General features: G+C 49.1%; 1 protein-coding gene across 4 annotated transcripts in view; it reads right to left on the bottom strand.

Annotated features, from left to right (window-relative positions):
- Positions 1 to 16,514: 16,514 nt before the first annotated feature.
- Positions 16,515 to 24,332, bottom strand: part of AREL1 (apoptosis resistant E3 ubiquitin protein ligase 1) — a 22,993-nt gene continuing 15,175 nt past the window's right edge. For all 4 annotated transcript variants that reach the window (XM_049825621.1, XM_049825623.1, XM_049825622.1 and 1 more), the window contains 9 exons: positions 23,257 to 23,332; positions 22,772 to 22,881; positions 22,073 to 22,252; positions 21,802 to 21,927; positions 21,472 to 21,601; positions 21,327 to 21,385; positions 21,046 to 21,135; positions 19,884 to 20,059; positions 16,515 to 19,696 (listed from right to left, as the gene is read on the bottom strand). In XM_049825621.1, coding sequence (XP_049681578.1) covers positions 19,594 to 19,696; positions 19,884 to 20,059; positions 21,046 to 21,135; positions 21,327 to 21,385; positions 21,472 to 21,601; positions 21,802 to 21,927; positions 22,073 to 22,252; positions 22,772 to 22,881; positions 23,257 to 23,332 — 1,050 coding nt within the window. In that variant the 3' untranslated portion in view covers positions 16,515 to 19,593. The remainder of the gene's footprint in view (positions 19,697 to 19,883; positions 20,060 to 21,045; positions 21,136 to 21,326; positions 21,386 to 21,471; positions 21,602 to 21,801; positions 21,928 to 22,072; positions 22,253 to 22,771; positions 22,882 to 23,256; positions 23,333 to 24,332) is intronic.

Below are 24,332 nucleotides of genomic sequence, written 5' to 3'. Positions count from 1 at the left end.
TGATTCCAAGACAATCTTCCTAAAAAGCAACGACTCTCATTTCCTTCAAGTTGCTATTCCTTCCTTAAGACCATCACCTTGGCTGCCCAGGGCATGGTGAACTTGGACTGCAAGTCCTTCAGCCCCTCAGCTTTGCATATCAGAGGAGAACTGATAATGGCCACATAGATCCTGAAATGGGAATGATGGGTCGTGCTGACGTTGTATCTGTATTTTAGTTTGGTTACTCTGCCATCCTGAAATTGCAGGCCCGCTCCCCATCAGAGGATTTTAGGTGCTTTCCTACCAATTTGGGCGCTGGAATAGCTGCGTGAGCAGTGATCTCAGCTCATTACAATGCAGTGATTTCAAGTGGATGTTTAATAGCTTATTAGTAAATGAATCTTAGGAAACTGCAAAAAGTGGCAATTATTAGGTGGCATGTGTTAGAGTTAAAGTAGTCAGTCATCGAGAAATAGACTAGTTCATTGACACTTTACAGTCCCATTGGGTAATGATTAGGATTAGACTGAGTACCCAATTTCTCAGCTATGACTTCATAGGCTGGGAATCCAGCTCTCCAGTGACATCACAGCTCCAGAAGTCTCCCTCACCACTTGCCACACTGACTCTGCTGTCACCCACTCTACACAGAGGTGTGGCACACAGCCTTAAGAAAGGGCCCAGCCTCTTACAGGAAATAAGAATAATGAGCAATGAGAGTTTAACAAGGAAATAAATGCAGGGCAACTGCAGAGAAGATGAGCAAAGCCCCTTTCCATGCCACACCACATCAGGTCATCATCTGAGAAGAGCAAGGAGCTTGGGATGGGGAAGCATCCACTTCCCACCCAGACGGGGGCCACGCCAGGTACGGAACAAAAATCCATTACAGGATTACAGAGATGGCACTCACGATTTTCCTGCTTCTCCCAGAACTGGGTTTGGAGCTCAGGGCCTGCCCTCTCTGCCGATGATTGATTGCCTCTGCCTCTGTGTCAAGCTCTCGCATGCACTTTCAGGCCATGCCTCTGCCTTCCCTCCCTCTCCCCTTCCCCTCTCTCAGCCTGGCTGAGCAGGCAAGGCAGCCTAGCACAGCTCAAGTGTGCAGCAGTGCCAACAGCCCAGGTGGTCACCTGCACTCCCTCAAGGCTGGAGAGCCCTGACAACAGGGGTGATGCCTTCCCGGAGGCTGGCCCTCTGCGTCCCTGAGCCAAGGGAAGCACGTCCTGGAGGGTGGCAGGGCTGAAGGAGGTGGGGAGGTCCTGATGTGCCTGGGGAACATCCCCACAGCAGCAGCATCAGGCCAGAACTGCCTGCTCCAAGACTGTGCAAGCTAGGCTGGTCTACAGGCAGCTCCTGCCACAGATGAGCAGCAGGAAGGCAGGCAGGCAGGGCTATGGAGCAGGAAAGGTACTTGCCCAAGCCAGGAGTGCGATTTGGGAGCAGATGAAAATGAAGCAACAGCAACAGCTTGCCTTATGCCCACCAGAAGGGACAAGGGGATGCTGAAGGCTCCTGGCTGGGCACAGGGCATGGCCAGGGCCACCCCAGGTGCAGGAGAAAGTGCTGTCTGTGAGGACCCCTCTCAATGCCACTGTGGTCTCTTGTTCTGCGAGGGGATGGGACTGATACGGCCTTGACTTTCCTCAGCACTGCCCCTGGCCTCAGTTACCCCTGCCTTGCTGTCTACTTTCAGCAAAGGCAGCTGCCCCTATGCACATGCTACCTACCTTGTTGCTCTCAGCCAAGCTCTGCTTCCCTGCAAGCCTGGCTGGCTTTTTATGGGCTCTGGGGAGTCTGAACATCACTGACAAAGCCTTTAGGCTACAAAAATCACCTAGCGGTACCAGCGGAACTAAAATCCTATGTGAGAGCAAGTTTGGGGGTTTGCGGGGTAGGGGGATAGACCATCAGTGTGGCTCTCATCTCTGAGCCTGCAGGCACCATGTGTAGCTAAGGCAGTGTGGTACCAGCACCTTGTGCCCTGCCTCATCCCCACAGGCTTCCTGGAGCCTGCACCCAGGGCTGGCTGCCCTCCCTACACCAGAGGGCTGGTGCCTCCCTCTCTGGCAGCGCGCTGCTGCCACCGGTCCTCCCACTGGGACTGCGCTTCTCCCCAGCACAGCTTTCAGGAGCCAGATCTGGGCCTAGCAGCAGGATACCTTCTCCAGCCCAGGGGGATGCCTACTTTTCAGGCTAAAGGCACTCGTGAAGTTTTGCCCAGGGAAGCAGCTGCCCCATTTCAGTTCCCCTGGCAATGCTGACAGGGAGCTGCTGTGACCCGCAGTGCCTCCCAGACCACAAATCTGCTGGAGAGGTTGAGGCAAACCACAGAGGCTGGTGGCCAGCTCTAGCTAGCCCTGTGCTTCCTCACCAGGACAGATCTGACCAAGGCTGATGCATCCATGTTGCCCATACAACCAGGGCAGCCTCTTCTGAGACAGCTCCAGTGCTGCTGAGCAGAGGCTGCACATTGAGGGATATTCTGGCTTGCCCCTTTCTTCCCTTACAGTCTGACTCCGGGTTGCCATGAACTACGGCTGACCTACAGCTCTCTGCCTCACCTGTCCCTGCCCCAGTATCCATATCCTATATGGCACCAGCCCCTTGGCCCCTGCTCAGCTCAAGCCTCCAGCTGGCTTTGGGGCCACTGCTAGAAACATTATAGCACACCTGTTCTTCAGATGAGGGTTTACAGCCAAGGCTAGCACATCTGGATTGTAAAATAGACATTTGGAACCTTATCAACATGTTTCCAAACAGTCTGGGTATGGCAGAGACTCTGTCTCGATGCTTTAGTGGAGGAAGCAGCTGGGCTGGAAGGATGGTTCGGTGCCCTTCTCACGCCCCGTGCAGGCTGGGCCAAGCCCCACACACATACGCACACCCCAGAAACCAAACTGCCTCTTCCTGACACTAGTGGTCCAGGAAGCCGTGTCAGCAAGACTCTAGGAGGGAAATGGGGAAGTGAAATCCAGTGCCCTTCCCACCCCAGAACCTGCTGACACAGCTGCACCGAGCCTAGACTTCAGCCAAACATCTCCCAGAAACACTGCCTGCTCAGAAAATTGGTTGAGAATCTGCACCATATGCACTGGGGGGCGGACACTGACTCCATCAGCTTGGTCCTGTGCAAAGCTCAGCCACCAACAGTCTCCAGAGCTTTTGCTCTCAGCAAAGTCCTGATCAGCAGCAGCATCAAGCTGCCACTAATGACTTTGTCAGCACCAAGCAGATCTAAAGGAGGAACGTGGCCCACTGCCCTGAGTTGTTTCACGTGCACGGCTCCTCTCATTGTATTAGTTTCTCAGATGTGCAGCTCTCACACTCGTGCTAACAACAGACCTCCCACGCAAGCGTTCAGTAACATACTCTGATTTTGGTCTCTTCCCAGCCATCCCTCGCCAACAGAAACACAGCTGTTACTTTGGGGTGTGAGTGACACAGGGGCAAGAGATGCAGGAGACCTGTAAAGCTGATGGAGCAGGGGGTAGCTCTGCCCCCAGCATGCAGGACAGCTTTGGTAACATGGTAGTAGTTGCTTCCCACAAGATGTTCAGATGGCCTAGGCTAAGGTCAGAGCAGCTGATTGAGAATCCTCCTGACAGTAAAGCAAAACAATGCTAGATACAGATGTGCTCTCCAAAACTGCTCCCCTCATTCTCACCCCGCAATAGCATGGCTGGCAGCTGGCAAGGTCTCCTCTCATCTCCTTCCATTTTGCCAGTCCACCTGGCAAGGAAGGCAACATTCCTGTCCTGCAGTACTGACTGCCACACTATGCTCTCATCACCCCTGAAGGAGAGGCCACTCTGCTAACCCAGTGGCTGAGCACTGCACAAATATCTACAGGAACTGGCAAAGGTGGCACAAAAGGAGACACTTCTTTCAAGCTAGGTCTTCACTCCTCTGCGATGCAGTAGACGATAAATGTATTTATACCTATTTTACAGCCCTTTGGAGGCTTGGGCAGACCTGGATTCTTTCATCAGCTCCATCTGAGTGAATCTCTTCCCTCTCTAACCCATGTGCTCTCAGTAATATTGAACTACCTCTTTAGAGGCACCAATTCAAACTGGTTCCAAGCTCAGAGCACTTCAGTGGAGGAGGCTGGGGAGAGACAAGGGTGTGAAGGTCCGGGGTAACACCAAACCTTCAAACACTGTACCTGCAGTGATGGAAACGCAAATGCATTTCTATAGCGCTTTGCACTCGGCCAGATTCTTCGTCCTTATGTATCCATTTCAAAAGCCTGGTATTGGGGCTGCAAAGCTCCCCAAAAATCCTGGAATTAAAAGCAACATGACTTAGGTGAATGCATGGAAGAGCATCAGCATAGAGAAACCTGACAACTTCTAAACAGAGCCCATGACAAACGGGTGCAGGGCACTGCCCCACAGTGCTGATGCTGGGACCTGAGTTCAGTCCTGGCTCTGACACAGGCTTCTTCTGTCATCTCAGGTGAACCATCTAGCTTCAGCCCTCAGGTACGAAGTGGAAAAGAGACCACCCCACATGCCCACTTTGTGTTTGCCCATATGCCTTGCTCGGCCCTCTGGCACTAGAGTGAGCCGGGTTACATAGAACAAAGGGCATACTGTAGGAAAAAAGTCTGAATTAACATAAGAGCTGTACACACGCCACTGCTTAAGGAAAACAAGCATGTTTAACTGCACCTACCACTGGGCACGTATAACGTTGTCTGAAGGCCATGCTAGGGCCAAGTTCACTACTGGATACTTCTTCCATGGGACCTGGAGAACCTCCAAAGATGCTAGCAGCAATTGAGGGTGAGAGGCACTTCAAGATATGACAGAGGAGAACAAGTTGGAAAATAATGAAAAGGGATTCAAAACATCATTTGGATCTTACCAACCAAACTCCCCTCTTGCATCTGGATGTGCCAGTAGGCTCATCTGCCCAGACCATCCCAGATGGTGTACTTTTACCGATAGAGGAGGCAACGTAGCTTTGCATTTCTCAGTAAATTGAGCTGGTCACCTCTAATCTTCCAGGTCACTGGGTCTGCTGTCTCTTCCTCCCTCCCTGGAGCATAAATCTGACCCCCACCCCAGGCCCTCTCTCCTCTGAGGCAGGCAGGTCCTGCTCATGACAGCCAGCGCTTTGTTCAGCAGCTGAGCCAATACTTCCTCCTAAGGGAGAGCCTAACTCTGCAGAGGCAAAGGTCAAGTGTGCTCTTCCCAAAGCTGAGGATTTGCCTTTGCCACCTAATCCAGGCTGAGATCTCGCAGCTGGCACAGAGCTCCTCCCAAGGCTGGGAACACAGCCTTTGCAGGCAGAGGAAGGAGTGTGCCTGGGGCACAGGTACAAGGGGAGAGACCGAACATCTGCCCTTTGCCACAAGCCTTCAGGGCACCAGCAAGGAGGCAGCTAGAAAAACAGACCCTCACCAGATACTTCATTGCTATTTTGTGACATAACCTCGCCCTTGCCCCCACCAGTTCAGGCCTAACACCAAAGATGGCCAAATGGCTGTTGGTGCCTAATTTACACATTGCTTTACAGCCCTGCCTCCTTTAAGGAGGAGTGGAAGCAAGCCCAGCTTAACCCTGGGCAAGCCAGTGCCTGGAGGCAGCAGCTCAAATGGCTTCCAGCAGCACTCTGCTGTGCCCAGGAACACTCCTACGCTGCAGGGCTCAGCCACAGCCCTGCAAGGAGCAGCGTGGGCAAGGGAGCAATGAAGGACCCCATCACTCTGGTTTTGCAGTGGAGGTGACGAGGAAACACGTTCCTGCTGTCCTCGCCTTAGCCAGCCACAAGCCTCCCAGCCACGGCCAAGCAAGCAGGTGGTCCTGGCAGTGGAGAGCATCCCCTGGTGCTCTCCCACACAATCGCAGACTGGTTGAGGTGGGATGGGACCTCTGGAGATGGTCCCGTCCAGCCCCCTGCTCAGGCCAGGATGCTCACGGCCATGTTCCTGAACCCCTCTGAGGATGGAGGCTCCACAGCCTCCCTGGGCAGCCTGCTTCAGCGTTGTTCACTCTGATCTGACCTCTAACACAGGTGACCATCGGCCACCTTTGCTGCAATGGGTTTGGTCACCACCAGAGGAGCTGGGGGATGTCTCTCTTGGGGACATGACATCAATGGACCCAGAAAACGCTCTTGGCTGCACCTCCTGGCTCCAATCCCCAAGGGGCTCCCTCAGCTCCCAAGTTACAGGGCTGTGTTCAGGAGGCTAAGCCCAGAGTGAAATGGGGGTGTCCCTCTCATTTGCACTGACCATGCAAACACAGCACTAGTGGATCCAGCCCTTGCTGTTTCCCTCCATTTCTTCCTTTTTGTTCAAGGCAACTGAAAAAGTGTGGGGGGGGTGGGGGTGGGGGGGGGTGTGGGGGGACATCATTTGGCAGGAAGACTTTCTTCTTTCAGAGTCGATTGACTCCAAGATTGAGGAGGATTAACCCTACAGCCCCTCCATAAGCACCAGACTCCTCCACGGCCATCCCCCCCGCTGGCCCCACAGTCAGCACGGATCCACGAGGATCCCAGGCCCATAAGCCTGTTTTCACGGATCTGTGCCATTTTACCTCCCGGTGCTTTTCTGGTTCTCATTATCTCCGCAGAGCTGATGACACTTAGACATTTCATCTCCCTGGAGGCTTTTTCTGGCGCTTTAAGTCTGATTTATGCAATGCAGCCATGGCTGCCCTGATCACCCACGCTCACCTCTGGCTTGTTAACATGCTGGCTGGCCAAGGACCCTTCCCCTCCCGCCAGCAGATCTGAACCAGGCTGAACCTCTGCACCCACTAGAGTCAAAGCCTTGGCAGCTTTCTCCTCCTATCCCTTTCCCTCTCATTCATGGCTGGTCATTAATCACAGCAGCCTCTTTCCACAGGGGACCTGCCTCCACAGACCCAGACCTGCCCCTGCAGCTGCCAGGGGAAGTCCCAGGGGCAGGCACTGAACAAGGGCAAACCCAGTTAGCAGTCATCGGGTAATGCTACCAATAACCTTAGCCTGGTCATTAACCCCAGCTGCTCGGAGGGCATCACCAACTCGGAGTCCCTCCCCAGTCCAGTGGGATGCTTTTGGAGGGGAAAGCAGCCTTTTCTCGAGCCTTGTGTCTTCTGCTCTTGTTAAAAACCAGTTCAGAAACACAACAGTTTGGGATCTAAACAGCTCTTAACACTTATCACTGCCTGTCCCCAGAAGCAAATCCGAATCCAAAGTACAGCTACAACACATGTATATCTGTTTGCGACACCTCATTGGAGGAATTAAAGAGCTACAATGATACTGTACTCGGGACACGATGACAACTGCTTCCATCTAGCCAAACAAGACCGAGGCCAAGGCTGGTCCAGCCTACTAAATGGTGCTAGAGCTTCAAGCTGGGCATGGTACCAAACATTACATTGGAGCCCCTCTACATGGCCCCTAGAAATCTTTGCATTTGCAGGCCTGGCGACCTTTCCAAGCTTGTCTCCACCATCCTTCTATTTCTTTTCAGGCTGTTTCTTGCTCCTTGTCCACACTGTCTGTACAAGTTATTTTGCAGGAGGGAGAGTCATCTCTTATGAGCTGTCTGCATCGTACCTAATGCAAGGTGGGGTAAACTGCCCCTGCAAGGCAAACCTTGCACCTCTGTGTTGTACTTGGATGCATCTGTCTCGCTTGTGTTATGGGAAGGGCCTGTCCTCTATCCAAGTCAACCACTGCTGCCACCTGGAGAGGAAGGGCGACAGCGCTGTAACCTGGATACCCTGCACATTCCCTCTGAGACCTTTGCAGAACTCGCATCCAGCCAGGCCCGCTGGGGAGGAGAATTGAATGAGGGCAGCTGGACAGGAGCCCTGCAAGCCAGCCAGGCCTCCACATACCAGCCACAGAATTTGCATCCGAAGCCGCTAACAAATGAGGTGAAGGAAAAGTCTGGAACAGGGACCAAGTCTGGAACAGGGACCAAGTCTGGTCGCAGTTTGAGTCCTGACTCGAGAGCAGCTGGTGCAGCCTGGCAGGCGATACACAACTCAGCTGTCCCAAACACCCTTGCTGAGCTGAAACTTCCTCCAGCGTGGGCCAAGCATGCCGTTCCATCTCCTTGAACTCCTGCAGTCTGGTAAAATTACAGGTAAGGAAAGGACCCTCTGCCCCCCTCCCAAAGCAGACTTTATGCATCAAAGGTGCAAGGGGGGAGTGGAGTCAAAAGAGCAGCTGTCGAAAGTGGTTTGCAGTGATTCACCACAACTGAACACCCCCCCCCCCTCTAAACTCATAGGCCCCAAGACCCCAACAACATGTAATCTAGAGCACAAGTGTTCCTCAGCTCTCACCATGCCATGAGGTCCCCTCATAACATGGGTGCCCTTTACTACTCTGCTTGCAGAGCTGGGGCAGGCTCGCTTCCAACTGTATGCCATCCAGAGCCTCCACCAAGGTCCAGAGAAGGGAGCACGAGGTGCTCTGAGGGATAGAAGGGACATGGAGGCCGAGGCTCAGGGGTTACATGGCATTGCAAGAACCCAGTACCTGCGGGTGTTGGGGTGAGAGGTACCATGGTGTCAGATTTTAGTATCGCTACAGCTTCGGAGATTCCCCTCTTTCCATCTGCCTTCCCACCATCTGCTGAGGCGACTGCAAGGGAGAGGAGGTTTGTAAGGGTCACTCTTGGGCCGAAGCAGATGGAAAGGACCTGCTGCAACCATTTTCCTAGGGATGGGCCAGACAGCTGCAACATGCCCCTCAGCACTGCCGACGGCTCACTGGATCATCCAGCACACAGAGAGTACTGGGGGGAAAGGGGCTGGCTCACAACTGCACACGCCGCCCTGGAGGCTCGCTTGCCATGACGAAGGGTTTGCAGCTGGACAAAGGAGTGAATTAACAAGCTGTTTAAGTCCTTCATTGGAGGCCTGAACAAACAATGCTGCCAGGAGCTGGTCTCTCCCCCTCCTGGGGACCATCCTTCTGGTCAGAGACAGTTTTTCACAGCGGTCCCCAAGGGGGAGAACCAGCAGCACCTTTGTTTGCTACACAGAGCTCCAGGGCCTTCTCCTCCCCCTGCGCCTTTGAACCCGCTCCAGACTTCTTAGCCCTGCAGGCCTCCAAACCTGGCCTGCTGCAGACCTAATTAACTCCCTTGTTCATTTATGGTCTTTTGTTACTAAAGCAAGTAATTGGTGCACAGAGGCAGCAGATCCTTGTGTGTGCTCACATGGACCTGACTGCTCCCTTCGGTCTGCTGGGGAAACCCTTTCCTGCTCACCAAGGGTGCCCACAGTCCCTCTCTGCAGCCAGCCGCTTCAGGATCACCTATGGAGAGCACACCGCCTCCCTGTTTCCAGCAAGCTCCCTCCGTACCTTTGTGGCCATCAGAAGACACCAAAGTCTTCTCAGGGCATGACACCTTCGAATTCAAGAAAAAGTTTGTCTGGACCGCGGACCGCACCCTAGCCCCATCTGCCTGGCTAGCACAGAGACACCCCTCGGGGTTTCTCGTCACTCCCTTTTGTTTGCGTGTTTGCTCATGCACACATGCACGCCCAGAAGCCTCCAGCTCAGCAGGCAGGCACAGACACCAGGCCCGGCAGTGATGCTGCCACACTAGTTTCTCCCCCAGATTGGTTTGCACGCAGCCGGATGGATGAATGGATGAAGAACACGACCCCACTGCTCTTTTACCCACTGCCGCCCCGTGTTCCCTCTTACCCCTGACACCACAAGCATGGAGAACAGCAGAGAGCAGCAGGGCCCTTTCACAGGGGAATATCTGGAGGATTATCCCAGGGCTCCTGGACCAAACAGGCAGCTCCTCAGCCTTTGGAAACCTCCCTTGCCTTTGTTCCTTGGCCTTCTAGTGTTGGGGGAAGGGATCCCAATGAACATGTTTGTGCTGTTCTTCTTAATAGGGTGTTGTGTAACACAGAGGGAAGTGACTACACTGGGGACCCCAGCTGAGAACAGAGACTTTAATCCTGCTGCCCAAGGAAAACTTGGAAAAAATACCTACATCTGTTCTGTTGCATTAGGCTCATGGCTCAGAGGCTGACAGCTGACCCTGGCTGCTCATGATGCCAAGGTATGGCCCCTGCCAAACAGTGCCAGGGTAAATTACCATGACTGATTAGAAAGGCAAAAGGCAGCCAGAGAAAACTGGGGAGGGAGCTCTTCCTGTGCAGGTTTCTGGAGAAGGGAAAAGGCCAAGCCAGAGTGTATGAGGGCACTTTGTCTTCTACACTACCACACTGGCAAACAGAGCAGGGAAGGAGCGATAGTGGAAGGTAACAGGGCAGGGGATAAGATGCAGGGAGAGGCATGAAGATGAGGAGGCAGAGGAAAACCCACAGCTGCATCGACCTCTCCATGGGGCTCACCAAAGATGGGCTTCAGGAGGCAGTGCTCCTCATCGAACCTGTGCTAGGCTGAGGCCACAGAAGAAAAAAGGTGCTCTTATATCTACACACAGGGTTCATGGCTCGAGAAGAGTACAAGGCAGCTGTTGGCCTTGCAGAGCAGTGCACACTCTCCCTGCCATGAGTCTGCCAGCTCTAGGACATGTAAGATCACAGGTGTGGGGCTCCCTGACCCAGCACTGCAACACAGCTCCCTTCCAGGCTCAGGCTGTCATCACCTCACATCCGTCCAACAGCTCAGAGAGGAGTATAAAGGAAATCAGCTATCCAGGGAACAGAACAACACTACTGAAATTTGGCTAATAGCAGACACCTAGATGCTCTGGAAACATGTCAAAGACTTCTCACCATATTTGGTAGGGCTCAACATTGATACACCCACTGGGGACACGGTAGGTGGTGCACTGAGACCACAGGGCATGAAGGAGAGCCCCTTCTCTGTGCAGCCCCTCTTACAGACACACCAGGATGCTGAGGGTGGCCCTCGTCTAGACAGGAGAGGGTTTCTGGAAAGCCATTAACACCCAGTTCTGTGATCTGCCTGTTCTTTATTCAAGTATTAAATTGGCTCAACCCTAATTAGCATGACATCTATGACAGGATTAAAGCAGATTCTGCTTTCCTCTTCCTGCCTAGGGCCACCAGCTGCCAAACACTCCTCCAGGTCTGCATCCTGCACAGGACAGTGGCTAGCTTCAAGGGAAACAGAAAGCAAGCTCCTTTCTAACTCCTGTCCATCAGAGACAGGTTTTGGCCCTGAAGCAGGAAGGTTTGTTTGCTTTAAATCTTATTTAACCATGGATGTTTTCATTATCCACATCCATGTCATGCTCTTTTATCCGCCCTTAGGAGGACAGGGAGGAAAGCTCTTGCTTTCCTCAGTCCATCTGTGGAGCAGACAGCTTTGATTAGCCACGTGCTTGTTGCCTTTCAATCCCTGCTGGCTGGCTCTTTGACCTTGTTCGACAAGACACAGGGATCAGGAGAAGCTGTGTGTTTCCTCAGCACTCTTCAGCCTTTTATAAACTTATACTTCAACGCCACAACCTCATATCAGACTCTGGTCCTCTATCCGTCTCCATAGGCTACTTCTTCACACAATCCTAAACCTCCAGTACTGAACTGAGCCCTTGAGGAGCAGGGATCCTGCTGAGAAATGCAGCCAGATGCCTTCTGATCTGTGAGCATTTCTGCGCTAGAATCTAAAGACGCCTCTTGGGTCCAACACCACCGGTCCCATGACTCTTTACCACCTTCCACCCCTCTGCTGTTGCTGTTTGATCTGCTGCCTTTCCCTCTGCTCCTTACACTGTGGGGGAGCAGATCTGTCAAGGTCAGAGCCTCAGGCCTGAGCTGGCTCGGCAGCACCAAGTGCATTACACCTCACTAATGTGTTTGGTATGCGGCTCTTCTGAAACCGTGCCACTTCACACTTGAATTGCAGCTCAGCCCTGCTCAGGAGGAGGAACCAGAGGGGCTGAGGCACAGCAGAGCCAACTCCTAGAAAGACATTCCCAGAGCACCTTCCAAAGCGACTTCCAACAGGCTACTGACACTGCTGACTGCAAAGCGCAAGGTTAGCTGGGCCAAGCCACCTCTACTCAAAAACAACCTGATGCAGAATATCCAAGGCAGGCACTGCCTGTAGAGAGACCACTTCAGGACAGTTGCCCCCTGAGGGTGGTAACAGGGTCCTTTTTCTCTCCTGTCCCTGGAGCTGCTGTACTGCTCCAGTCACCTACTGCATCTCATCCAAGCTCGTGTCAGCTTCCGCTCCCCCAGGCTCTCTGGAAAGGCTAGTGGTGCCTGCAGTTAAAAAAAGTCCATTTTGTTATAATGAGCCCTAAAAGGAGAATATCAGCTCAATTCTGCTTTCCTGGTCCATGCGTTAAAACTCTCTCTCCCCTCGCAAACCGATGACTAATCTGTGTCTCAAAGCCTGAGGGAATACATCTAATCTGGTTAGTGTTACTGCTGTTTGTTCATATTAAGCACATTATTCTTACTAAGCTATTTGTCCTGAGTCTCCTGAGAGAGAGTGCTGCAGGTTAATCATACATATGTAAATCCAACTTCCTTTCATGAATTTTAAATGTGTTGCCTGTTGGAAAACAAAAGGGCAAGGGGAAGCTGCGCAACAGGGACTTGTGTAGAACCAGGGGATGCTTCCTAGACGCTCACTTCTTATACTCTTCAGTTTGGGGATTAGAAGCACAGCAACAGAATCTGCCAGCCAACTCGTCTGCTAGACTAAGAGGTAGTGCTGAACAAAAAAAACCCCAAACCCGATACAACAGTAACCCAAACTGCAGGGTTTCCAGACAGCTGAAGTTGGCCACTCTTAAACCTGACCAGCTTAAATTGACTATCGGTCCCCCTCTGGTGGCCAACCAGCCGCAGTCACCTTCTGTTGGCAGAATAGGGCCGCCGCATTGCTACCTGTCCCTGCCCCGAGGCACCTGGAGCATCCCCGAGCCCAGGGGAGCACGGCTGCGCTCGGAGGGGCAGCACGGCGACTTCAGAGCATCGAGCTGAGTCAAGGAGCATGGCAGACCTCGGCACCAGGACAGATGTCATGAAAGTCTTCTTAGAAGAAAAAGATTCATTACCAGAACAGCCAGCATCTGCCCAGTCCCTCCAATTTGACAGCCTTAGGGCTATCTACAACTAGGCCCTCGATTTTTAATAGCAATACTGTTTTAGCACTAGGAGCCCCCATCTTGAAACAGGACCCCCTTGTGCAAGGAGCTGTACAACATCCAGACACAGAGAGACTGTCTGCCGTTTAGGATGAGGAATGAGATATAGAAAGGACAGATGAGAAAGAGACCAGGATGAGAGCAAGCAGAAGGAAAACAAGACAACACCGGTCAGCATAAGAGATAGTAGTCAGTGAGATGCTCTCAATAGGTGAGGACATGCAGCACAAAGGCAACAGTTCAATGTCTGACTAGAAGACACCAAGGCGACATTTTTCTACTATAATTTTTAGTTTCAACAACGACTACAGTTGCTACCAGTGTATTGCATGTTGTTCCCAATATGAAAGGGCCTAGGAGAAGGAAGGCTCCGTGCTGCTGCTGACTGCTCTAGTCACAGATGAGAAGTGGCTGCCAGTTTTCCCTGAGTAGGAGTCTTGTCTGTTCCACACCAGCAATAAAGGCCTCTGCAAATCTGACCTAGCCTCTACACAGCAAAACACTTCTCCAGACAAATCTGAAACCCCTAGAGCTGTTTTCATCATCCTCCAAGAGGACTGCAGAGAATTGTATTTCCCTGCGTTTCTTCACCCACTGCCGTAAGCAGCACTATCTCATCTCGAGGCAATCTCACACTTCAGCTACTGAAGCACAAGAGAGGCCCAAGCAGCTGTGCCTTCTGGTAAGAGATGAGATTGCTAAGATTACTCAGAAAATTGCATGACTTTACAGGCTTTCGGAATAATGTTAGCCTCAATCCCTAAATTAAGGGGTGGGTATGGGCCAACACACTTCTCGCAGCTTATCAGAGAATTGCCTCAAGAGGGAGAGAAGAATTTGGTTTTGGCTACTGCAGAGTCACTCCCCCAAAAAACACCCAAACTTACTCTGGCCTTCACATGCCTCAGAGAAAACTCTGGAGAAGCCTTAGGCCAATTCCAGGTTCTCCATCCCTCATGTGGTGCAAGAGCCCTGCTTCCTTTGTCTGTATTCGTTGCAGCTTTATACCACGGCTGAGAGGCTTGGCTCTCAGCCTCACTCCCCACTTCCAACCTCCTGTGCAATTGCCCACGCCTCAGCATACTTTGTAGCACACCATCCCTGCAGAAGGGTAGCTGGAAAAGACTGATTGGGAATTTTGGGTGAACTTCAGCTACAGCTGTTTTGTTTTACTGCAAAAGAAGTTATAGCAAATTATGTCTAAAAATGAACACATTCATGCAGTAACACCTCCCTCCTACAATCAAGTTTCATGCTCTGGAGAGCAAAGATTAGGGTTTCTCACATATTCAATGAAAAAAAAAAAACCAAAAACAAACAAACAAAAAAACCTACCACCAAAACAAAAAAAAACCCAAACAAACCAAAAACCGAGGAAAGAGTTTAAAAGGAAGATTCTAAAATCTCAGATTCTGCACCATACAGCTGATGCTGAGACAGGCTGAGGTTCTGGTGTACTTTGCTGTTTCCCGTAAGTGTTTTCCTCCTATAGTTCCTATAATCACATGTTCAAACTCTTTTTGCTGTCATATGCCAGGTCAGTCAGACACAAGATGGTAGCCAAAACCATACAAAACATAGTAATTCACTACAGGAACCAGGAGTTACAGCCTGGTTCAACTGACCAACTCAGCCGTAACACTTTGAAAGCAAGAAGGGATCTTATCCAAATCAAGCATCATTTCCCCATTTTCTCATTCAGGTATCTTAAGTATCCTTCTCTGTGCCTCTACAACTGAGGCAAACAGAAAGCTGAGCAGAGGAACCGAATGCACAAAAGTCCAATTTCCCAAGCAGCACATCCTCACACACCTCAGGTCAAGTGGCCATGTATAGAATCAAAGATCCTAAGACATCAGCCAACTCCTTGCTATTGCTGGAGACACAAGCTGGGACGTGTAGGATTCCAGCATGAAGTGCATAGACGTGATTTCTCTCCCAGCCCCAAGTCCATGCCAGGTGCCAGGATAAATAGATGTTGTGGAGTCAGCAACAGGTCACTGTCACCACTCCCTCTCTAAGACACCACAAGAAACTGGTGATCACGATGGACAACATGGGCAGCCAGATGATATCACACATCCTGCAAAGACAGGCAGAAACTTTAGATCCTACTTCGTCCTAAAGTAATCCAGCATGCTGAGCACTCTCCTTCACACCCAAACAGATAAGAGTTTCTGAAAACTCCAGCCTCAACTTGGCCCCCTTCCCATGAGTAATACTGGTCATGGCATGTAAAGACACATCCACATGGTTTGCTGTGTATCATTTTGTTCGTTCCAGGTTTGCAAAGTCACCCCACCTGACCCCAACTCCAACAGCTCTAGACTCACAATATCTGTGATTTCCAGGGGACAGTGGAACTTGTTTCTGGATTCTTCATAATGCTCACCACTGCTTTATCTAACCTCTGTCTTCTCTGAGTCCAGCATGAGACAACTTCTTTCCCACATTAGCTTCTAAATCATACCATGACCCCGCACAATGCTACAGAGGCAATCCCTGAGACTCACATGCACTGCTCACTCTCTTCTTTAGCCAGCACTCATGGCTTGAAAGCCAGAATCAAGGCTAGAGGCTGGTTTCGTAATATATGAGAACATCTGCCTAGTTATATGGTGGAATACACACAGCCAGCCAATGCTATGCTGGCTGAAGATGGGCTAAATCTTTGTACAGCCCAGGAAACTGTTTTCATTGTTATACAGGCAGCAATGCGAATGGGTACAGAATCATGTTGCAGAATCTTCTCAAGTTTTAAAGTTATGATTTTAATCCTCAAGCTACAAAAAAAAAAAAAAAGAAAAAAAAAAGAAAAAAAAAGTCCATGAAAACCAGTGATAAATTGAATGCTTTTTGTCAGAGCTGGAAACAGCTCAAGCTCAGAGAATAACAGAAATTGGGTATTGCCCCTGAAGGCAACAAGCTGTCCACTTACTAATAATGCTGTTGTTCCTTAGCAGACATTTGCATGTTTCCACCCTGCAATCTTAAAGTATTTTGTACAACTTTAAAAGGTGCAAAGGTCTCAAATACCCGCTCTTCTCCTGGCTCCATCTAACCCTCTTGAAAGTACAGTGAAGCACAAGCAGTACAAATACCTGCAGCTCAAAGAGTCAGGTAATACAGTGAGATGAAAAAGTAATTGCACCAGCTGCATTATTAATTTACATAAAAGAGTCCTTTCTGGCATTACTAGCTGCTTCAGCCTATTTTCCAGCCTGCTGCAAAGAGGCCTCACAGTAGCCTGCAAGCCCCAGCCGAGTCCTGCCTCTTCCCAGAGAGGTTCAAGTCAGGCATCCTGGAAGGCTGCAGGTGGAGAACTGTCCTCTCCCCTCTGCAGCAGACCTCAGTGAGACACCCAAAGACCTGGAGAGGCCCCTCACCCATGGACAGCACTAACCAGTTTGACTCCCTCTGTACAGCCCTGAAAGAACACTGAGCTGAGAAGGCAGAATTTTTAAAATATTTTATTTATTATACAAACTATTTACAAAATCAGCTACTACAACCACAGGCTTCCAAATTTTGGCTGAACTCTGCCAGAAATTCACCAGAGGGAACTAGGATTTGACCTGTATCATCCACAGCTCCTGGTTTCTAAAAACATGCAACATGGCCTGCAGGTGCAGGGTGAAGCCAGGCCCTATGCACCTCAAAGCAGCTTCAGGAAACACAGAACCTGTCCGAGATGATACCAGGATCCTAAAGATTTCTACAGAAGGGCCTCTATTAAGTGGGAATAAATAAATGGTAAAAAGAAAAGTAACGAGCCTCTGCCAGAAGTAACATACAGTATAGGTGACCAAAGCACATCCCCATTGCCAGTGTTAAGGGCAGCATAAAAAGTGACTGTACTGGAAGAGTATAAAGCTAGAGACAAGTTTAGAAACATTGTGATGTATCTCAGGAACGTGGGACCAGGTAGGGGCCTGTGAAAACAGTGGGGATGGGTTTAGTTGACTAAGAGCACCCATCACAGTTCTGACTTGCACTTGTGTTAAGAAGAAAGTCCTTGGCATCTGCACAGCTGCTGGGAAGTGTGGGGTGTGGGCTGCAATGCAGTAAAAAGAATTTAGGAGCTCTTTCCAGCAGACTGCCCAGTGTCCAGCTACTTCATCCTCAGAACAAAAAAGTCCAGCTCAAGAGAAGACGGGAGAAGATTCCTGAGGAAGATGTCACTGGCAGAGCTGGCCCATAGCTACAAGGCTGGAAACATCTTCACCAGCTGAGACTGTAAGACAAGGCTGCAACGTGGGAACAGCAGTAAGCTACGTCTACCAACAAACAGTCACCCACCTCCTCTCGGACCCTGGAAACAGCAGTGAAGTGGTGGCATGGAGAACAGAGGAGCTGTAACTCTACTGACCATGGAAGCCATCTGCAGTGTAAATAAAATGGTACCATACTCTCCACCCAAGGGAGGTCAGGACCTTGCAGAATGGAGCCTGCACTAAAAAAAGGGAGAACAGCCACTACTAAAGTGATCTGTCAGAGCGCAACAGTGGCAACTCTCAAGCTGGCAGCCTCCCAGCACCTTGGTGCCAGTGAGAGAATGAATTCACAAGGCAAAGAAATCCCCCTGAGTAGTCTCAATGTTCAGCTGGCTGCGTTTTGGCACCAAAATGGCTTATTTTTTTTCTGTACAGAAGTAACACACTCAGCCCAAGAATGGTTAAGATGCTGCCTTAAAAACATTTTCTAGATGTAGAATGTTTCCCCCAAATTCCCAGTCAATTCAACTAAGGTATACTGGAAAAGCACACACAGTTATCTTAAAATATTCAGTTATCTTAAAATATCCATACTGTGCAGAAATCTGCCCTGATCAGCCTGAGGACAGCAGAAAGGGACTGAAGAGGATGACGCAACTTTTCATCTAATACAGTGTTCTAAAATTAGCTCAGGGTTGCCAGTCTGAGACTCCATTCTGGAAGAAACCCAGTAATTCCATAATCCAGTGAAAGCTTACACTGCAGGTAGTAGCAATGCAGGTTTCTCACACTTTGACTCCTGCATGCCTTTGACTCCTGACCTGAACTGTTTAAGGGAGTGTTGAGAACTTAAAAATCTTGAATTTTGCTTCACTGAAGAACTCGTGAAGATTCCCAGACTCCCCTTTATTTCCCTGGGAAGGGCTGAATGGACTGCCAGCAACAACACACCACAATCATAAGCTTACTTCTCATGCTGGTCTGCCCACTCCTCTCCCCACAAGCCAGACAACGGTGAGTGCAGGCTGTTGAGCGATCACTTGAGTGAAGTTCTTGTTTACATTTTGTGCTGGAAAGCCAGCAGCACTGAATAGAAAAGGAGGAAAGCAGAGCTGAAGAAAGAAGGTAGGAAGATTGGGAGGACAGAAAGCCAGCTGCTCTCCAGGCACCAGCACCCCTCTGGAAACTCTGCCTGAAATGCAGTAGAGAAAAAGAAGCCTCCGGCTGCTGCATGATAGAGGTAGAAGCCAAGACCCTGTGGGATGCCAGCGTGGAGGTACCACGCTCTGCCCAGTACCATCACCCCAACAACAAATGCAAGCCCAGTGCACACTGTAGCTGCTTACTGACCTGTCACTGTTACTACATAATATACATAACCTGAACGTGAATGTGGGATAGGCATTGGTGCTCAGCATTGAGGGATCACACTCATGCCCATACTCTCTCTCCTGAGGAAGGGAAAAGAAGGCAAGGGCATGGGACAGCTTCCTGTGCAACATCAACTGACAGAAACATTCAATGGACGAGAAACTCCTCTTCCAGTTCATTTGCAGAGGCTCATTACCAGCCACTGCTGGAGAAGGACGCTTCTGCTGCTGGACCCTGGCGGAGGTAGTACAGGATCACTGTCAGGGCCAGCGCTTGTGCTCCGATGAGATTGTTCTCCCCTTTGGGTTACTCCCTCCAGTGGATACTGCCTATTTTTCTCTGTGGCACAGGCAACAGCAGCATCCAGAGCAAGATGGAGAAGGAGAATCAGAAACCCTTCTGGGTCAGGTGCTGAAAGGATGGACAACCCTATACTCCTTATGAGTCATAGGTAGATGAGCTATCAGGGTAGCATTACTGTGGGAGTTGAGCCAAGACATGGAAAGTTACTAAGGCTTCCCATGAGCCAGCTTTCCAGCAGAGCTCCATTCTGGTCTTCCCCCTTCCTCCCAGAGAGCTACAATAAAGGCAGCTCATCAGATCTTCTGCACATCACTAACTTTTGCTTATGAACTTCATTTTCTCACAGAAGGATGGGGGTGCAGGGAAATCAAGTGCAGTATCTCCTTGATGAATGCACCACAGTCCTTTTGCTGTTTCACATTGAACCAAAAGGGAGAATGAGGGAAAGGGAAAAGATGAACTCTTGATGACATATTTGGGATACGGAAAGGCCACGTGACATCTTCTGGATGACAAGTTCCTTTACATGGAGTCTTTGCTCTGTGTCCATTGCCCATGTGAAGGGAAGGAGAACAAGCAGAGGACTGAACCTGGGTCTTGCCATGAAGAGCCAGGAGGCTAAGTTGTCTCCTGGAAAGGGGAAAATCACAGCATGCCAAAGCCCTCACAACCCTCGCTGATAGCTAGCTGCAGCATCTTGTGCACTTCTTCATAGGAGTCATAAGTAGGGAGGCACAGCTGGTTAAAACTGTAAAACAAAAGAAAAATTCCATTCAGACTAGATCTGACAGGGGACCATCCCCATCAGCTGCTTTTAGATGGGTTGACACAAGCATCACACACATTACATGTTATACACTGCTTGCTCACCACAACTAGCTGGTGTCATTCCCAAAAGCACAATGCAGAAAGTCCTACCACCCCAGGATACTTGCCAAGTGTGGGCTGTCGGCAAAGTACTGTGAGTTGGAGCTGCAATGATCTGGAAAGATGGACAGAGTGCAGCAAACCCTCCTGGGGGCAGCTGGGAGGAACCAGTTGTGAACTGCAAGAGCCTGGCCAGCTCTTCCTGCGTGAAACTAGAGACCACAGTCCAAAACCACCTCATGACCTGTTAGGAAATAGGAAAGGTAAAGTCAGTTCAGCCAAGCAAATCAAGTAGGCATATAAGCAAGCTGCAAGAAAATCAGTCAACTGCCCTTGCAAGCGAGTGCTCTACTAATAGTCAGAATTTTTTTGTTTTACCAGGGTGACACACAGAGGCAAGTATTACAGTTTCTTCTTACCAGTTAAGAGATGTCCCACGCTACTACCTCCCACCAGTCCTTTCCCTTAAAGGAGAAAGCTTATGCTCTCCCCACAGAGATTTTAATTTTAGAAATACCTGCATAGGCAATGAGGTAGGTTTACAATGCAGAAGCTCATTTGCTTCTTGCACTATGCTCATCTTTTACTTTTTCACATCCTCCGGTAATTTTGCAGGAAGGTGGAACATCCCAGTGTTTACAGCTAGAAGCTCATACTCCCAATCTCTTTTCATCTTGGGTGTTTTGGCAGCTTCCATTATTTTTCTAACTGAAGCTGCTACCATTCCCATACCCCTCCCACTGGGAAAGGCAGGGAGGGATGGGAACAATTACGGGGTACAAATTTAGGCTACTACATCAGTAGTCTTTACAACAGCACTGAATTGCAAACACTCCATGTTGGCTGCAGTCATGGTCTTCAAGTATCCCTTAGAGATAAGTGTATCACCATGAACATCTTCAGTAGCAATAATTCCCACCAATTCCTCCCAATTCCCTGCTGAACTGTTCTTAGTGTTGTTGGATTTTCTTAAAAAGACCACTGCTTCTGATTTTTACCTGCTGGTAACTAATTAAGTATCATCTCTAGTCAGCCAGGCTGAAGGATTTCTCTAGGGTGAAACATTATTTCATAATGCGTGCAGTCCTACTCCTGACCCCCAGATCTTCCAGTTTGTCCTTCTGCAAGCTAATTTCCAACCAAGAAATCTGTTCCCAGTTTTAAGTTGTCTTCTTCTGTAGTTGGGATAACTGGTTTCAGCAAGGAGGAAGGAGAAACCCTTTCACTTACCTTCTCACGGAAGTGCCAAGATCCTCCTACCACTACAGCATGTGCCTTGAAGTCACAGACACTGATATCTCCAGTACCACACATAAGCAACTGAAAGGCAAGAGACTGCAGTCAGAAAGTCAGGAGCTCAGGAAACAAGGCAACAGTTACTGTGCAGATTACAAACATTTAAAATGCTTAGAGAAGAAACATTTTGGCTTTATTCCAGATCCAGAAAGCACTTCCATTTGTCAGAGAGGAGGGGAAGTAAGGGTAGAGATGCTTATGGAGGCAGCAATTACCTCAAGCTCATTCTCATCAAAAATAGCCAGGAGGTTCTCAGGAACTAACTCATTAAGACCTGGAAGAGAAGAGGAGAGAAGAGCAGCAAGAGCTATCCTCTGGGACATAAAGGCAGAAAGGAGTGGGAAGCAGACAGCCTGTTACCTTTCAGGAAGTGATCCACTTCCTCTCTAACCTGATTGGCCAGCCTGTATTGTGCAAGCAGATTTAGATACAAGATTTTGTTTTCATTGGTCACTGGTACTTGAGCCCCTCCTGTCACCAGTTCCACCACCTGAAAACAGGAGAACACTTGACCTTGAGTGTCACCAGCAGCATTCCCCAAACCTGAACTCCCAACCAGAATAAACCCAAGCAAGCAGCTACTGCCCAGAGTAAGCTCAATTTTCTGGGGCACAAAGCAGAGTTCTCAGCCGCCCCTGCTATAGGCAGAAGGGGTTAAACTGTCCCACCTTCAGGAACTGCCTCCCTCACCTTCTCCAGCTGTCCTGTTTTGCTATACTTCTCTTCAGCAAAGACCAGATCCATCTCGCTCACATCATTGTTCAGTATGAAACAAACTTTGGATTTATAGAATTCTGGGTCATCCGTTTCAAAATACTGTGTGAAAGAAAAAGGCAGGGACATGGAGGGAAGAAAGGAAAACATACATTGTTAACCAGGATTCTGGATCTGCTTCTACTACACCAACGCTCAACCTCTCCCCACACCAATACAGGCTTGAGACAAGGCTGGGAAGCTTTACCTTGTAATGCATACGAAGTCCTATGATCTGAGCCAGGAATGATCTGGTGAAGCGAGCTCGAACCAGTTGTTTGTAAGCACCTCCCAGAGATGATTCATAAAGACACTTTCCTACTAGGCGGCCTGCAAATTCATATACTTTGAGTCGTAAATATGTGGGACGCCCCGGATTTGGATGCACCTGTGAAGACGAAGCAAAAGGAAATATCCAAGTACCAGACAAGACTAATAAAAAGTAAGTATGGGACTAGTTCAAGTCACTGCATCTCTCAGGCTACCCCAGAAGCTTTAGTGTAATATTCTCAAAGCCAAGCAATAGAAGTAAAATGCCTGAGCCTGCCTAGGAAGAATTCAAAATGTTTCACATGCACAGGCCAGAAGCTGTACAAGAGCAGAAAAGGATTCTGAAACATTCAGATCCAACAAAATCTCTAGACACTCTGATGCCACCTCCTCTTTCTCAGAAATCCAGCCTTCTCTGCTGACTGGCCACCCTCTGCTGTTCATCCAGCCAGTTCTTTGACACTTCAATGAGTTAAGATCATTAAGCAAAGCTTTGAGAAAGGCACTGGAAGTGACTGTGCAGGCAAGCTAAAGAATGGGTAAGGTTACACACCACTTTATAGCAGCAACATTACTTAACCATCAGCATGTCAATGCTCACATTTCTGTGCATTCAGCATAGGAACTGCAGACTCACCAAGGCCTGGTTGTTATCACTAAAGCGGGTAAAAAGTTGATTGGTGGTATCAAATAACGCCTTACAGATGAGCTCAAACCACTCTCTGCGTGGACCGCCCCAGTCCAGAGCTACAAGATAAACCAAACCTGGTCATCCATGGGTCATCAATTCAAGAGTTTCATGAATGCTGCTCACTATTACCTGACATGACAGCTCATCACCGTGAACAGCTCTATAGCAAAAAAGCAGTAGACAGGGACTCTAGAACTCTAGGTTCTGCTCTCAAACCTAGTCCTGATATTTTTTATTTGGGCCTCAGGTCCCTATGTAAAGTAGGGATAGAATAGCACCGGCAGGGTATGTTGCTAACATCTGTGAGAAAGTGATAGTACTGGAAAGCCACAAAGGACAGACATATTACAAGAAACCAGAATTTCAGACTAAAACTACTCCACCATCATTCCTTTCACTTCTTTCTTAAACATATTCACAAGATAACTCACCTTCTTCATCCTGAAAAATCACTTCAAAGTTTTTGCTCCAGTCAGAAACAGAAAAATTTCGTGTTGCTTTAAAAGACTGCAAAAAAAAAATAAATAACAGCAACAGCCATTACTGCTTGGCACCCCATAGCCAATATGCAATCCTGCACATGTGGATAGGCAATTTAAGCAACTCGAAAACCAAGAAACAGTCTAGTACTCTAAAGTATAAAAGTGAGAATTAGGAACTCCTAAGGTCTAATTCTTAATTGTCCAAAGTCACAGAAGCCCATTCCTCATTTTCTATTATAAGACACATTATCCACATACAGCTCGTCTTAAAACCAGTGTGAGGTCTTAGCACAGCACAGATGTATCCCTCTCAAGGCTGCAGTACAGTATTGTTTAAAGTATTAAAATGCCTGTGGGAAGGAGCAATTTCTGTAAAGCACTCTCAGCCCACGAATTAGAATTAAAAAAGGAACATTTCAGAGAGCATTAGAAAATAGCTTGAAGGGTTCACTGAGTGCATACTTAAAGCAAGTCACGATGCAAAAAAGTAGCAAAATATTTCCAGTGTCTAGAACTTGCTGTGTCCCGATTCTGGATACCAATTAAAGAAAATTTAAAAAGCTACACAGCAGTCCTCAGTCATACAGGTAGCTTTGGCTTAGCTTATCTTCAAATAGGTTAGAGCATCGTGCTAGTCATACCTCTGGGTTAAACACCTTGGTCACATTCATTGTGCTTGTCAACCTTGGACACTAAAGCTTACATTTATTATTGTTATGGCCCTTAATTTATTTTGTCTTACCAGGCTGTAACACCAGTGCTCATGACAGCACAGGAATTTCCAAAATAGTAGGAAAAATAGTCATGGAAATGCTGTTTAGAAGTGAAGTCATTCTGTAGCAAGCTATTAACTGAAACATAAACTCATAAACACTGCAAGCTTGTACGTGCAGAAAATATTCTAAAACACAGATTTACTGCGTGTAAGTCAAGGGAAATCCCAGCCACTCCTGCTTTTCCCAGAAATGTTCTTTTCCATCTTTATAACATTACTGTTGTGAGACACGTGTGGAAACAATAAGTCA

The sequence above is a fragment of the Accipiter gentilis genome, chromosome 22 (genome assembly GCF_929443795.1).
Source record: "Accipiter gentilis chromosome 22, bAccGen1.1, whole genome shotgun sequence".
Classification (NCBI taxonomy): domain Eukaryota; kingdom Metazoa; phylum Chordata; class Aves; order Accipitriformes; family Accipitridae; genus Astur; species Astur gentilis.
Note: the sequence above shows the minus strand (reverse complement) of the source record. Positions and strands in the feature narration are given on the sequence as shown.